The sequence below is a fragment of the Muscardinus avellanarius genome (assembly GCF_963383645.1).
Source record: "Muscardinus avellanarius genome assembly, chromosome: 6".
Lineage (NCBI taxonomy): Eukaryota > Metazoa > Chordata > Mammalia > Rodentia > Gliridae > Muscardinus > Muscardinus avellanarius.
In genome coordinates, this window is record NC_137791.1 from 78,727,254 (window position 1) to 78,740,218 (window position 12,965).

Here is a 12,965-nt window from a genome sequence, read left to right on the forward strand (position 1 = left end):
TTGCTCTGAATTGTCCTGTGACACCCCCCTCCCCAGCAAGGCCACCAGATGCTGGTGTCCTGCGCTTGAACTTCCCAGCCTCCAGGACCAGGAGCCAAATAACTCTCTGTTCTTTGCAAGTCATCCAACCTGTGGTATTCAGGTAGACCGACAGAAAATGGACTAGGACACTATTGAATAAAGGATTGCATATTTGGTCTCTAAAGTGAGTTGAAGGAGGGAGAATGAATGGAAAGGACAGAGGAGGAGTTTGGAGGACACTAAAGGAGGATGAGAAGGCACAAATGGCGCCCCAATCCACGTACTTTCAGCTTAGTGTCACTTTCCCAACACAGTCTTAATTGGCGCTATTTCTTTTTCTCTCTCTCTCAACTATTAATAAGAAATCGGTAGTAAGGAAACCAGGTCCTCTTGGTTTCCTTTCTTCACCCTGTAAAATTTAATAATATAACTACAATAAGTTGCTTAATTATTCCAAATATGCCATATTTTGCCTTGGCAATATCACTGTGAATTGTTAAAACTGCATATCATTTCCATCCCATTTTACAGGCGAGGAAACTGAGGCTCAGAGAAGTGAGTAATTTGTGATTCAGCCATTTGGTGACACAGAACCAATTTGAACAGAGCAAACAAACTCCTAACCCAGTAGTGCATAATATTCCACCTACGTGTTCCACCCAGAAGAGTGTCTGCACTGATGGGAATCTGGGACCAGGTAGAAGGGGATGAAGCCATGTAGCAAGTGCACTAGGGAGGGATGTGTAGAACCTTGTCATAGTACAACATGAACATTATGCTGCTTAGGCACGTACTTAATCAGTCTGCAACTTGGGCCAGCACAAACTCATAAATTGTTTTTTATACTGGAGATTTTTTTGAGTATATATGAATATGGTCAAAAAAGAATCATGACTGTGAACTGAAACCATCAGGTATAATATCATAGAGATGATTATATTAAACTAATATTAAGCTGTCACTTAAAATGATAAAATGAGAGCAAAGCCGGACGCAGTGGCGCACACTTGTAATCCCAGCATTTGGGAGGCTGAAACAGGAGGATTGTGGTTCGTGGCCAGCCTCAGCTACTACTGCAGCCTCAGCTACCCTTTGCAACTCAGTGAGACCCTGTTTCAAAATGAAGAATAAAAAATAGGGTTGGAGGTGTAGCTCTCAGGTAGAATACCCCTGAGTTACATCCCCAGTACTGCAAAAAAAAAAAAAAAAAAAAAAAAAAAAAAAAGATAGCAAGTTAAATAAATTAAAGCATTCACATAATAAGGTAGATCCTTCAAAGATCGAAGAGGATGCTATCACAAACTGGGTAAGAAAAAGAAAAGCAACTATAACCCCCTAAAAATATATATTCTAAAACAAAATCAAGTGAATATAGCGATGTGTGCATGTAGATCTACACAAGTTTTTTTTTATCCCATTATGATGCATAAATACAGTGCACCAATAAAAAAAATTTAAAAAAAGTGAATATAGGGTTTGAGTGGTGATTTTTATGGTATTTCCTTAGAGACTAATTAAATAGTTTCAAATAGAATATTTTAAAATTCTCCATATGTGTTATACTACTAATTTTAATAACTACTAATACATGATGTTAACCATTACTACAAACATTGCATTTCTTTTAAAAAGTCAATTTTTTTTCATTCACTCATTAAGTAACATCACTGGCCAATGGGAAATCTTCCTATACTACTGAATTTATAGTTCAGAGGCATAATTGGGAGGGTATATGTTGAGCTAGAATGAATGCATTCCAAAGTTTTCCTTCCATTATCATGTGTTTCTGTTTATGTGCTGTGCCCTACAAATAACTCTAAGCTTATTTTGTCCAGTCCAGAGCAGGGGGAGGTGTGTCCCTGCTAGAGGCAGCTCTGTGTGGGAAGTGGAAACGCTGATGCATAGAGGCCTTCAAAGGAATCTACTCGAGCCTCATACCAGAATGGGGAGGGCTGGTTACACCTGCCGAATGTTGGCAAGGAGAGACCATTGGGGCAAACTCCAGGCTGGGGATACCGTGGATGCAAGTCCCACTTTGTGACAGTGATGTAATTTTGGTCTATTTTTAGAACTGCTTAGCTTATAATCTAAACACTGAGCCCCATATCGGTTACATGAATGTGGACCCAGGAAGATCAGTTCTTACCTTTGACCTTTCCAACATTTATAGTTGAATTGGAGATTTACCTTTTTCTATAAGCAAGTAAGGAACAAGAGGGCAGGGAAGGAGTAGGGTGAGAAGGAGAAAGAGAAGAAGGAGGAGAGGGGAAGGAAAGGGAGAGAGAGGAGGAAGGAGAGAAAAGAAAGAGAAAAATAGGAAGAAAGGAAAGGAAATCTCTTGACCTTGAAGATACTGGCTCTCTGGTGCCAGAAAACTTGCAAGGCATATTCTTGGGACTGCTTATTTTATTTTTGGCAGTAAATAAAACTCTCGGGGAAGGTTCTTAATTTATCGGGCCTATTTAGTATATTAAATTACACTATTTCATACTCTAGTGGCCTGAAAAAGTTAATTTACCATTTGAATGGCATGAATGATGAATGCTTACATCAAGTCCTGGCACTTTACAATACTCAACAAACAGTACTTTTCACTTAAGTATACTTTATTATTTTTTATTAGTGTCTATGGGAAAAGAAAAGAGACCTATAGCATTCTGCCGAGAATAATAGTTGTTGGCTAAGGTGCCAATCTCAGAGCAAGAGATACCACAACATCGGGTCCTGGTAGAGAGAGACGGTCAGAAAGGAAGAAGGAAGAGTTGAAGTATTGGAAAGAAGAGAGATGGTTCCAGATTCCAAAATTTCTTGGCATCCTGTGCTTTTGTCTTTTATCTGTGGTCCAGTGACCTCATATTCCTCCAACTTTGCATTTCTTTCAACCCATGTCTGTTCTCTCTACCAGTGTTTTATTTTATTTAGTATTGAGCATTGAACTCAGAGGTGTTCTACCTCTCAGCCCTTTAATTTTATTTTTAAATTTCATTTTTTGATTTATTTATTGATTGATTGGTTTTTGGCGGTACTGGGGTTCCTGGAAACCCTTCTACCTCCAGGCTACACTCCCAGACCTATTTTATATTTTATTTGGAAACAGGGTCTCTTAAGCCAGCAAGGCTGGCTTTAAACCTGTGCAATCCTCCTGTCCCCGCCTTCCAAGCGCAGGGATTACAAGCGTGCACCATCACGCCCGGCTACTTTTAAATTTTAAAACAGGGTCTTGTCTTGATGAGTTGCTAAGGCTACCCTCAAGACCGCTATCCTCTTGTCTCAGATTCTCAAGTGCTGGGGTTACAGGCATGTGCCACCGCACCCAGTTCTACCAGTGCTTTATGAGCCATCATATGGGACTTGAAAAATCAAGAGCTGATTTTTATCCCTCCAGATATATTGGTTGCCTTGGGCACCTAAAATAACCTGAGTTGGTTTTTAAATGAATTGTCGTTTGTGGAAGAAACATGCATCATAATTTGCTTAGTTTAAACAAGACGATGAGGAAGAACGGCAGACACCTGGCTTGCATTTCATATGTAAAATAATGTTGAGCAGACTTTGGGATGCAATGGAAATATGGCTTCTGAACTAAGGAGCTTGCTTTCAAATACTGTTCCTATAAGAAACATCGATCAGCACAGAGGCACCTGTACCCTTTGGCTATGTTTGGGGGCAAATGCGATATAAAGTAAAATTGGATGCTTCTTTCTGGATTAAGAGATATATGATATGGCTCTGTGTTCCAGCAATTACTTGATGTACAACCACCAGATTCCACTTTTACCTCATAAGGAAATATGAGGAATTAGGTAAAGGGTTTAGAGCATCAGAAACAACAACAACAACAACAACAACAACAACAACAACAACAACAACAATTTTCTCCTTTTTATAAATCCAACTAAAATTAAGAGACAAATAGAGTAAATAAAATAAAAATATTATTCACCGGGCATGGTGGTGCCCGCTTGTGATCCCCGCGCTTGGGAGGCGGAGACAGGAGGATCGCGCAGGTTCGAAGCCAGCCACGCGTGCTGGCTTAGGAGACCCTGTTTCCAAATAAAAATAATATAAAAAAAAATAGGTGTCTGGGAGTGTAGCCAGGCGGTAGAAGGGTTTCCAGGAACCCCAGTACCACCAAGATTATATATATGTATGTATATATATTCACAAATGAGTACATGGATAAATAATACAAATGAGATATCTAAAGTAGATCTTGGTAAGCTCAAATTCCAGATAATCGGTAAGTGATAGTAGATGGCCACGCTGAAAACTAAGACACTAGCTTTAGAATTCTGGAAGACAGCAAGGACTCTTTTGACATTGAGTGTGTGTGTAACAGGCTTGTAAACTGTCCAATGCCTGAGCTTATTCACAAAGAAGGTTGGATCTGGTGTCTCCTGGACTCTAGAGACTGGAAGAGAGAAGTCAGATTTTCCAGAACACGTTGGACCTTTCTCTCTCAGAGGTTTCTAGAACCCAGAGCTTGGAGCCTGTGGGTCAGACACAGTGCAACCTCCAGGCGAATCTCACATCTGCCTGCCTACCTTGTTTACTCCTCCAGGGGGAGGGGAATGAAGGGGCAGGTGCGACCCAGCAGGGGGAGTGGGTGAGCCGGCCGAGGGCCTCCCAAAGTGTCTTTGGGTGTGGGTGTGGGTGTGGGGCAGCTTGGGTGGGAGCGTGGTGGAGGCTTTCCCCACCAAGTTCTGCGCCTCTTTGGTGGGGTGTGTGCAGAAGGAGCAGGATAAATAGGAGGCTCCCTCCCCTGCGCGGCACTCAGGGAGCCGGCCCGCAGCCCGCCCTGGGTGTTTCCCTGCCCCGTAGCCAGGGTGCCAGCCTGAAAGCAGTTTCGTTTCCTCCTGGCTTCGGGATTAGTTTCCAAGCACCTCTCAGGCGCCCGGGGCCCGGGAAGGGGGCGAAGAAGGAGGGAGACTCGTGCAGGGGCTGCCCGGCCCCGCAGAGCGGGGTTGATGGACCGGGCCGCCCCGGGCAGCGGCGCCAGCTCCCTGCCACTGCTCCTGGCCCTTGCCCTGGGTAAGTGGCCACACTGGGCGCTGGAGACCAGGGGAGAGACCCAGCCAGAGCCGCGGGAGGAGAGCCCTGAACTGCGCTGGCATCTGGACGCAGGGGCGCTCTCGGCCAGCCCGCGCGGTTCAGGAACTTTGATGACAGGCCAGGGCCAAGTGGAGGATCAGAGATCTGGCACCTGGGGCTGCACCTGTTGGAGGCTGACCCAGGCGGGTGCGAGGCCCAAGGGCTGAAGGGATCCCGCGGGTCCTCACCTCTGCGTTACTCTAGTGGCCTAAGGGTGTGGTTTGCACTGAGCTGAGGACCCTGAGGGGGGTGTCCTGGGGCTCTGGGTACCAGTGAGGAGAGCAGGAGGGAAAGCCATTTTAAAAGGAGCTTCGAGTCTGAATTCTGAAGAGTAGTCACAGTAGGGAGAAGGGAATCCTTGATTTGAAATACTGGTGGGGAGCACAGAGGAGAGACAGAAAGAGGAGAGAGGAGAGAATCATTCCAGCCTCCACAGACAGGAGGGGGATAGCTGCTAGACTGGCTGCGACCTAATAATGAGTTAGTTTTCTACCTAATTTTTGCTGGGACTGTTGGGAAAAGCTAGGAGAGAAAAGATTGGACTTCTGAGACTGTGCTGTCCTGTTGGTGATAAAGAAGCAAGGAAAAGGGAAATTACCTATTTTATTGAGGGATTGTCAATGAAATACCAAAAAGCCTCTCTTGGAAGAAATGCAGGAGGAACAACTTTCCTTCTGCTGCAAGGTTAAATGGCCATGGGCTGTCACTTTAAGGACCACTAGGCAGGACCACCTGGCAGGTCTCCTAAGCAGGATGCCTAGAACCCCCATCTGAACCTCCCCTCCTTAATAATTGGTGCTTCGAAGGGAATGCTGGAGCTTCAGATGCCTGGAACAAGGTTCCTCTCACCTCCAGAATGGAAAGGGAGCAAGGTTACTTAGGTAGGAATCCTACCACCTCAAAAAATACCCTCTGCATCATGGTTATTTGGGGTACGGGAAGGCACGCTACAGATATTTTCTAGCTTTTGCCGAAGTGTATGGGCATCTGCGGATGGGACACCGGGAGTAGGTCTCCCCATCCTAAGTATTACCATGATTTCACTACTACCTGTAAGCCTGTGAAGGAACACTGTATGTGAAAAAGGGTAGAACATTGTCTCTTGTGGAGGAAAAAGGGACGAGTGTAAGTGGAGGTTTTCAGTTTGTTGTTCTTGGGTCGAGAAAGGTGGTTTAGAAGGTGTCATGAATTTGGTTGGAGGCAGATCAAACGTAGGTCCCAGGTTAGAGAGAGGGGTCCGATTTAACAAAGGCCAGAGAGGAAGACGTGCGTATAGACTTAGCAGTAGAGTGATGTGTGTCTCTGGCATGCTCCTCCTCTACTTTGTCTGGACCATCCCACAGTCAAAGCATTTGCCCAGCATCTGCTGTCATCAAATGTGTGGGAATGGGGATGGGAAGAGGGTTCAAGAAATTCCTAAAGTGTGGCTCTTATCCTCAAAGAATTTGTGTTACATTTGAGAAGGCAAAATGGAAAGTATTAAAAAAAAAAAAAAACAGAGAAAAGTTTATGCAGCCAGAGAAGGGGGAGCTCCAAGTAAGGGATGGGAGGAGCAGTCAGAGGCTGCATGGGGGGCGTGAGTAGGGAAGAGAAGCCTGGGTGGGATTTGAAATAGCAGAGAAGAAAGCAGGGAGAAAGGTACAGGGCAAAGCATTTGGTAAAGGGGAGGTGATGGGACTGAGGATGCTCTACTGGGAAGACAAGGGGTCAACCTGCCAGAAAGCAGAATTTATAAGATGTAGACAATCGATTATGAAGAACCAAAAAAAAAAAAAAATCCCAAGTCTTGAATAAGGGAGTGGTGTGATGTGAATGGCAACTTAAAGGAGGTAAATCTGAACTGGGCACAGTGCACATGACTGTAATCCCAGTACTTGGGAGGCTGAGACAGGACGGTTGCAGGTTTATGGTTGACCTCAGCAACTTCATGAGGTCTTTTGCAACTTAGTGAGACCCTGTTTCAAAATAAAAAATAAAATAGGGCTGGGAGTGTAGCTCAGAGGTAGAATGCCTCAGGTTTCAACCCCTAGTACCACTGGAAAAAAAATAGATAAATCTGGCAGGAGGTGTAGTATAGAAAGAGAAGTGGGCGGTTGTAGGCTAGAGGACCTGATTGTATCACACTTATGATCTAAGTGTAGGCTAATTAGAGCCTAAATTAGGGCACTGGGCCAGCATAAATGTCAGGGTAAAAGGAATTATTCAGTATTGATGGACATTCTTCCCCCTTCAGTGTTTTACTTATGTTTCTCAAAACTCATCAAAAGTCAGAATGCAATAATAAAATAACTCTAAGCTGGTGCTATGGTATACTCAGGGTAACCTAAACGTACAATCGCCTTTTTAGAATGATTGACTTAGGAAACTGAATTCTGTTCCTAGGGCCCCTAAATGTTCTACCTGTTGCAAAATGCCAAAGGATGTAATTTGTTAGCATCACTGTTTCCATTAAGTGGTCCTCTTTCTATCATTTGCACTTTAAAGTTCCTTTCCTAATTTAAACCACATGTTATTTTATTTACTTTTTTAAAAGAATGTGAGCAATGTGCTATGTACACGTGCGTGTGAGTGTGTAGAGTAAGATTGTTGGCATGAGCAGACTTGAGGCCTGGTTTCTACTCCGTCATACTGTGACTCAGATATATTATGATATTCGGATATCTAAAAGTTACAACTTCCTGGGGATTGTTTTCCTTTTTTGTAAATTTAAGGGGTTTCGTTAAGTGATGTCACATATTCCACTGTCACATTCTATTTCACAAAGTAAACAGAATAACGTGTAACAAATTAGGAATGGCTCAGATGTATTTATTATAAACGTAGATGCTCCTTAAGTACACCTGACACTTAGTATATATGGACTTATACAAGATAGTTTTCATTCTAACATATGCAAATTATGTACTTTTTCTTTCAGAAATTTTATGTAGGAAAAGGAGGGCTGGAGATAGAAAAAAAAAGAGACATAGCATAGGAAGATAACACATGTAAATTTAACATAGTTATAAATAATATATTTGCATTCTATTTATAATTATGTACATATTTATATATGTAAATGTGTCTGTATATAATTAATGTTCTTATGATATTGATTTGTTTTTATTTTGCTAAAACTATATATATATATATATATATATATATTTATTTTTTATTTTTTATTTTTTGTTTTGGTGTGGTACTGAGGATGGAACCCAGGGGAATTCTACCTCTGAGTTACACCCCCAACCCTACTTTTTATTCTTTATTTTGAAACAGAGTCTCGCTGAGTTGCAAAGAGCCTCATTAAGTGTCCATGAACCAGGATCCCCCTGTCTCAGCCTCCTTAATGCTGGGACTGCAAGTGTGTGGTACCACACCCGGCTTTGCTAAAACTATTCAAAATCATTTTCTTAGTAGAAATCTTGAGCCATTTAGTAGCATTTCTCAAAAAATGAGGCTTATAAAAGCTTATATTTCTCAACGGTTATTTGTTAATAAATCCAGTTATCAATAGGAATCTAATTCCAATGATTGAGGTTAAACTATTGAAGACGAGATACCTGAATATTCTTTTCAGTTTTATTATTGTGTATGAGAAATAATTCCATTAGAATCCTGTCTTTGAGTCTTATGGGTGATGGTGTATAGTGTTAGTTTGTATATGGGTATGATTCTTTAAATGACGAAAGAACCAATCCATAACTTCTTTCTTGCCAAAAGAAGGGAACACCCTGTGGTGACTTCATTCTGAGGCATATTTACACTTGCTTGCTTTTAAAGGCATACTCTAAAAGCCCAAGCCTGGTTCCAATAACTGTCACAACTTCCTAGCTCCAATGAGGGCAGTTTCTGACCTCTCAATGGATTGTGTTCTTAAAGTTAGTGTGAATGTTGGATAATTTGAATATATATCACAAGACATCCTATTTATTTAAACAACTATTAGGATTACATCCCCAGGGCAGTTAACAAAAAATGTTTAAATTCACAATGTATTTTTATTGTAATATTCTTATATAAAAGTCTATAAGTGAACATCAGATTAAGAGAAAATGTGTTTGGTTTCATTTTTATATCTTCAACGCAACTGGTTGCTCATCACCTGCAAAGGCTTTAGAGAGTCTGAGTGAGGTAATGTCTATTGCATCCTTCAGCTTTCATTCATTGGGCTATAAGATCCAAATATGTGTTGGATGAAAAGTTGAATGAAAGGTGAGTATGCAGTAGAGCTGCATGCTGGGATATATTTGCATCACAGAAGGTATCTTACAACTCAGGGCGTTTGCTACTTGGATAGGGGGTGTCATGGTTTGGATCTGCAATGTCCCCCAAAGGCTCATGTCCCTCAAGGCTTGGCTCCCCGATGCAGCAATATCCAAAGATGAAGAAGCTTTTAGGAAATTACTGAATCATAAGGTTCCTAACCTCACCAGCAGATTAATCTATTTGATGGGGTAATAGTTTGAATGTACTCTTGGGAGATGGGACTTAGTTGGAGGAAGCATGTTACTGGGGGCTACCCTAGAAGGGTTTATTATCTCCAGCCCTTTCTTTCTGTCTCTGCTTCCTGGCTGCCATGAGCTTATTGACTATGAATTGTTCTAAGGAAGACACTTAATTAGAATTACTCTACATGCATATGAAAGAAGCTAAATCACCGGATACAATGAATGCTTTAGGGAAATAAGAATTAATTCTTTCTCAGGGAACTGGGTACAGGAAGGTTGGATTTTCTTTACTCCTTTCTACATTTCCAGGAGGTTAGTGCTATTTTTAATGGCCCAACATTACAGATGCAGAAGCTAACACTCTGAGAAGTTAAGTCACTCCCTAAAATTTACCATATTTGGGAGATTTATATTGTGGTCTATGTGATTTCAAGCCCGGGGCTCTCGACCCTACCCTGTCCTGACTTCATGCTTTATGTGCTATTGATACAGCTTAAGCTAGAATCTCAGCTGATAGGGATCTAGAAAGAATCTGCAGACCTGTTGGTTTCAAGGTGAATTAGAAAGGAAAGCAATCTGATTAGAATAGGGATGCTTTTTATTGCTAACGACTGCTAGCATTCATAGGCATATTTGTATCTATAAAACAAAAGACTCTTCTAGCTCAAGTGAATCTCTGTAAGAATATAAAGGGATAAGAGAGATTTTTAAAATTTTTTGGTTGGAGAGAGTTGGGGCATTTAATCTTAATTCAAATCAATTAAACTACTGCCAACTTTGGTTATCAGCAAAGTCAGGTAACCATGAAATACTTTACATTTTTTACATTTATTCTTTACATTTTTTCCTGAAGAGATATGTTACATTATTTGCCGATCTGTAGACTAGAAACATTAATCACAAAACAAGAATGGAAAGTATATCCATGTTTATTTAGCCTTCTTGTTTCCAAGTGCTCCGCTAACTGTAACAGAAAGTTAATCTAACATTTTACTCTTTGCAAAATTATGAATTTATTCAATTGTTTGGCCTCATTCACTTTGGAGAGCTCATGTGACAAGTGTGTGAGTTGGGGCATATAATAGGAACTCAAAACATATTAGTTAAATGGATGAATGTAAATGGCTGTTGATGAATGTGCTTATCTGCTAAAAAGGCAGCAGATAAGCTCAAGAAAACATCACTATTTTGGTTAGGCATAAACGCTGGCCCATGACTCAGAGGTGTTACAGAAGAACGTAGTTCTCCATCTCGTGTTAGATGGGCCTTGCTGCTTGCAGTGCTACTGGTCCATTGACAGAAGGACTTTTGTTTTGCAAGAAATCAGATCGTTTTCTGCTTCTTATGTTCTGTGTTAGAGACTCAGAGCCCTACATGCTTCTCACATGTTTGGCTCAAGATCAGATTTCATTGGTCAAATGCAGGCTCTTAAAATAAGTGTTTGAGCTTAAGGTTTAGGGTGAATGAGGCCCTGGGATCAATCCCCAGACAAACAAACAAACTATACTAATTAGTTAAAATAAATAAGTGTTTCTCAAGAAGGGAAAAGATGTTGGACTCAGGGTACTCTTTAATGGTTCATTAAAAATGCTTTCTGAATTCTGTGCAGGGTCAGGTGATTTTCTGTTTGATTAGAACTTTTAAAATACACGTGTTTTTCATTGGTGGTGAATAATCCAGTTGTTATGTTTATGGGTTTCTGCTTAATATTAAATAGGAAAAATAAACTTTTAGTGGTTCCTATAGAATTTGAGATTGATGTGCTTTGGAAGCTGACAGACATCTGACTTGTTAGTGTTGAGGAATTCCTAACTCATTTTATATAGTATATAAAACGGTTTCATAGCCATCGCCTGCCTGGATTTTCTAATGCTTATATTAAAGCACATGACACACAGATCATTGTTGGTGTTCTACTTTTTGGAGTGAACTGTGTAGCCCAGAGCTATCTACAGGAGAAGACTCTTGCTTCTGCCTTGTAGTGCAGAAAACCCAGTAGCAAGGCCAGGAGAGTGTCATCAGAACTGAACACAGTACTTTTAGGAGACCTGAACCTGACTTAATTATGAGCACCTTCATATCATCTGGGTTTCTGGGTTTCTGACAGTAGACTGGTCTTATCTCCCAAGGCGACTGACACGGGATGTTTTATTGATTTAGCTATCTGCTGGATTCTTGCTATTTTAGGGGACTTTTACAGTTGAAAAAACATTTTAATATGCATTATCTCAATTAACTTTCATAACAAAAATAATGGCTGAGCAGTTGTGTAGTGTGTGTGCCGGGCACTGTTCTAAAAACTAATAAACCATGTCATTCACATTATCCACCTAACGTGGGAGCTAGATAGCACTATGATTCCCATGTACAGAGGAGCGTATAAAGTGTGAAGTTTTATGGAGTTTATGGAACTAGTACAAGGTTCTGGCTTGATGAGTATGGCCTCTAAGTGTGAGGTGAGTGTCTGGATCATAGTAGACAAACATTCCCTGCTGACTATGGTAGATAGGGAGAAATAGAATACTAAAATTTAGGGATAGTATCCCTCATTTAAGTGGAGAAACTATCATTAGAAGCCGGTTCTCCTGACTTACTTTAAAAGCACTGAAGTTCGTCCTAGCTGTCTTGAACACTTCCTTCCCTGCCATGGACCCATACACATGGGGTGTTTCTGGCTCAGGCTCTGCCCCATAGGTCCAGGCTCCTAGCTGTTCATTACACCCAGGAGACAAGTCTGCTCATGGCAGTGGCCTGGGCCATCCTGATTGATAGGATTCACTTGGTGTTGGTCTGACCAGGTGTTTTACTTCAGCCTGTGACTAGCTTCAATCTGGGCACCCTACTCTGTCCCGATCCTTAATAAGCCTGAATCTGTGTGGTGACTGCTGTGTGGTGACCAGCTGACACCCTCCCTGGTGGGCTTCACCAGCATTACACCCAGGTGTGCTTCTGTGGGCAGACTCTGTCTTTTGCTGATTGGACCCACATGCCGTTACTGACAATAGGAAAAAGAGCCTGTTCCAAGGCGGGGAAAGGTGATGGTCAGGAGATGGACTCTGAGCAGGACCATTGGGTGTGACACCTGGCACTGCGGCCTGCCTGATCTAAAGCCTTAGGTAAATCTCTTCAACCTCCCAGGCCTCAGTTCTTCACCTATAAAAGCTTACAGTAGTAAAGCCAAAGCTATGCTCTAGATTAAATTGTTATAGTATAAAACACTTAAAATGAGCCTGGAACAGAGTAAGTTCTAGATAAGTAGGAACTATTGTAATAGACAATAGGAGAGTTAGAGAAAATCACTAAGTATTGTGACCAATACTTTTCATAAATGTACTTTTATTGGTGCAATGTAATTATGTCATAGTGAGTTCCGAAGGAATACAAACATACACGCACACATCACACATCATTGTATTTCCCTCT

At 41.5% G+C, this 12,965-nt stretch overlaps 1 protein-coding gene across 2 annotated transcripts in view; it reads left to right on the plus strand.

Moving 5' to 3' along the window:
• Positions 1 to 4,988: 4,988 nt before the first annotated feature.
• The window catches only part of BTC (betacellulin), a gene marked incomplete at both ends in the record, with an annotated part of 45,406 nt that continues 37,429 nt past the window's right edge, over positions 4,989 to 12,965 (plus strand). For both annotated transcript variants that reach the window (XM_080697053.1, XM_080697054.1), the window contains one exon: positions 4,989 to 5,052. In XM_080697053.1, coding sequence (XP_080553179.1) covers positions 4,989 to 5,052 — 64 coding nt within the window. The remainder of the gene's footprint in view (positions 5,053 to 12,965) is intronic.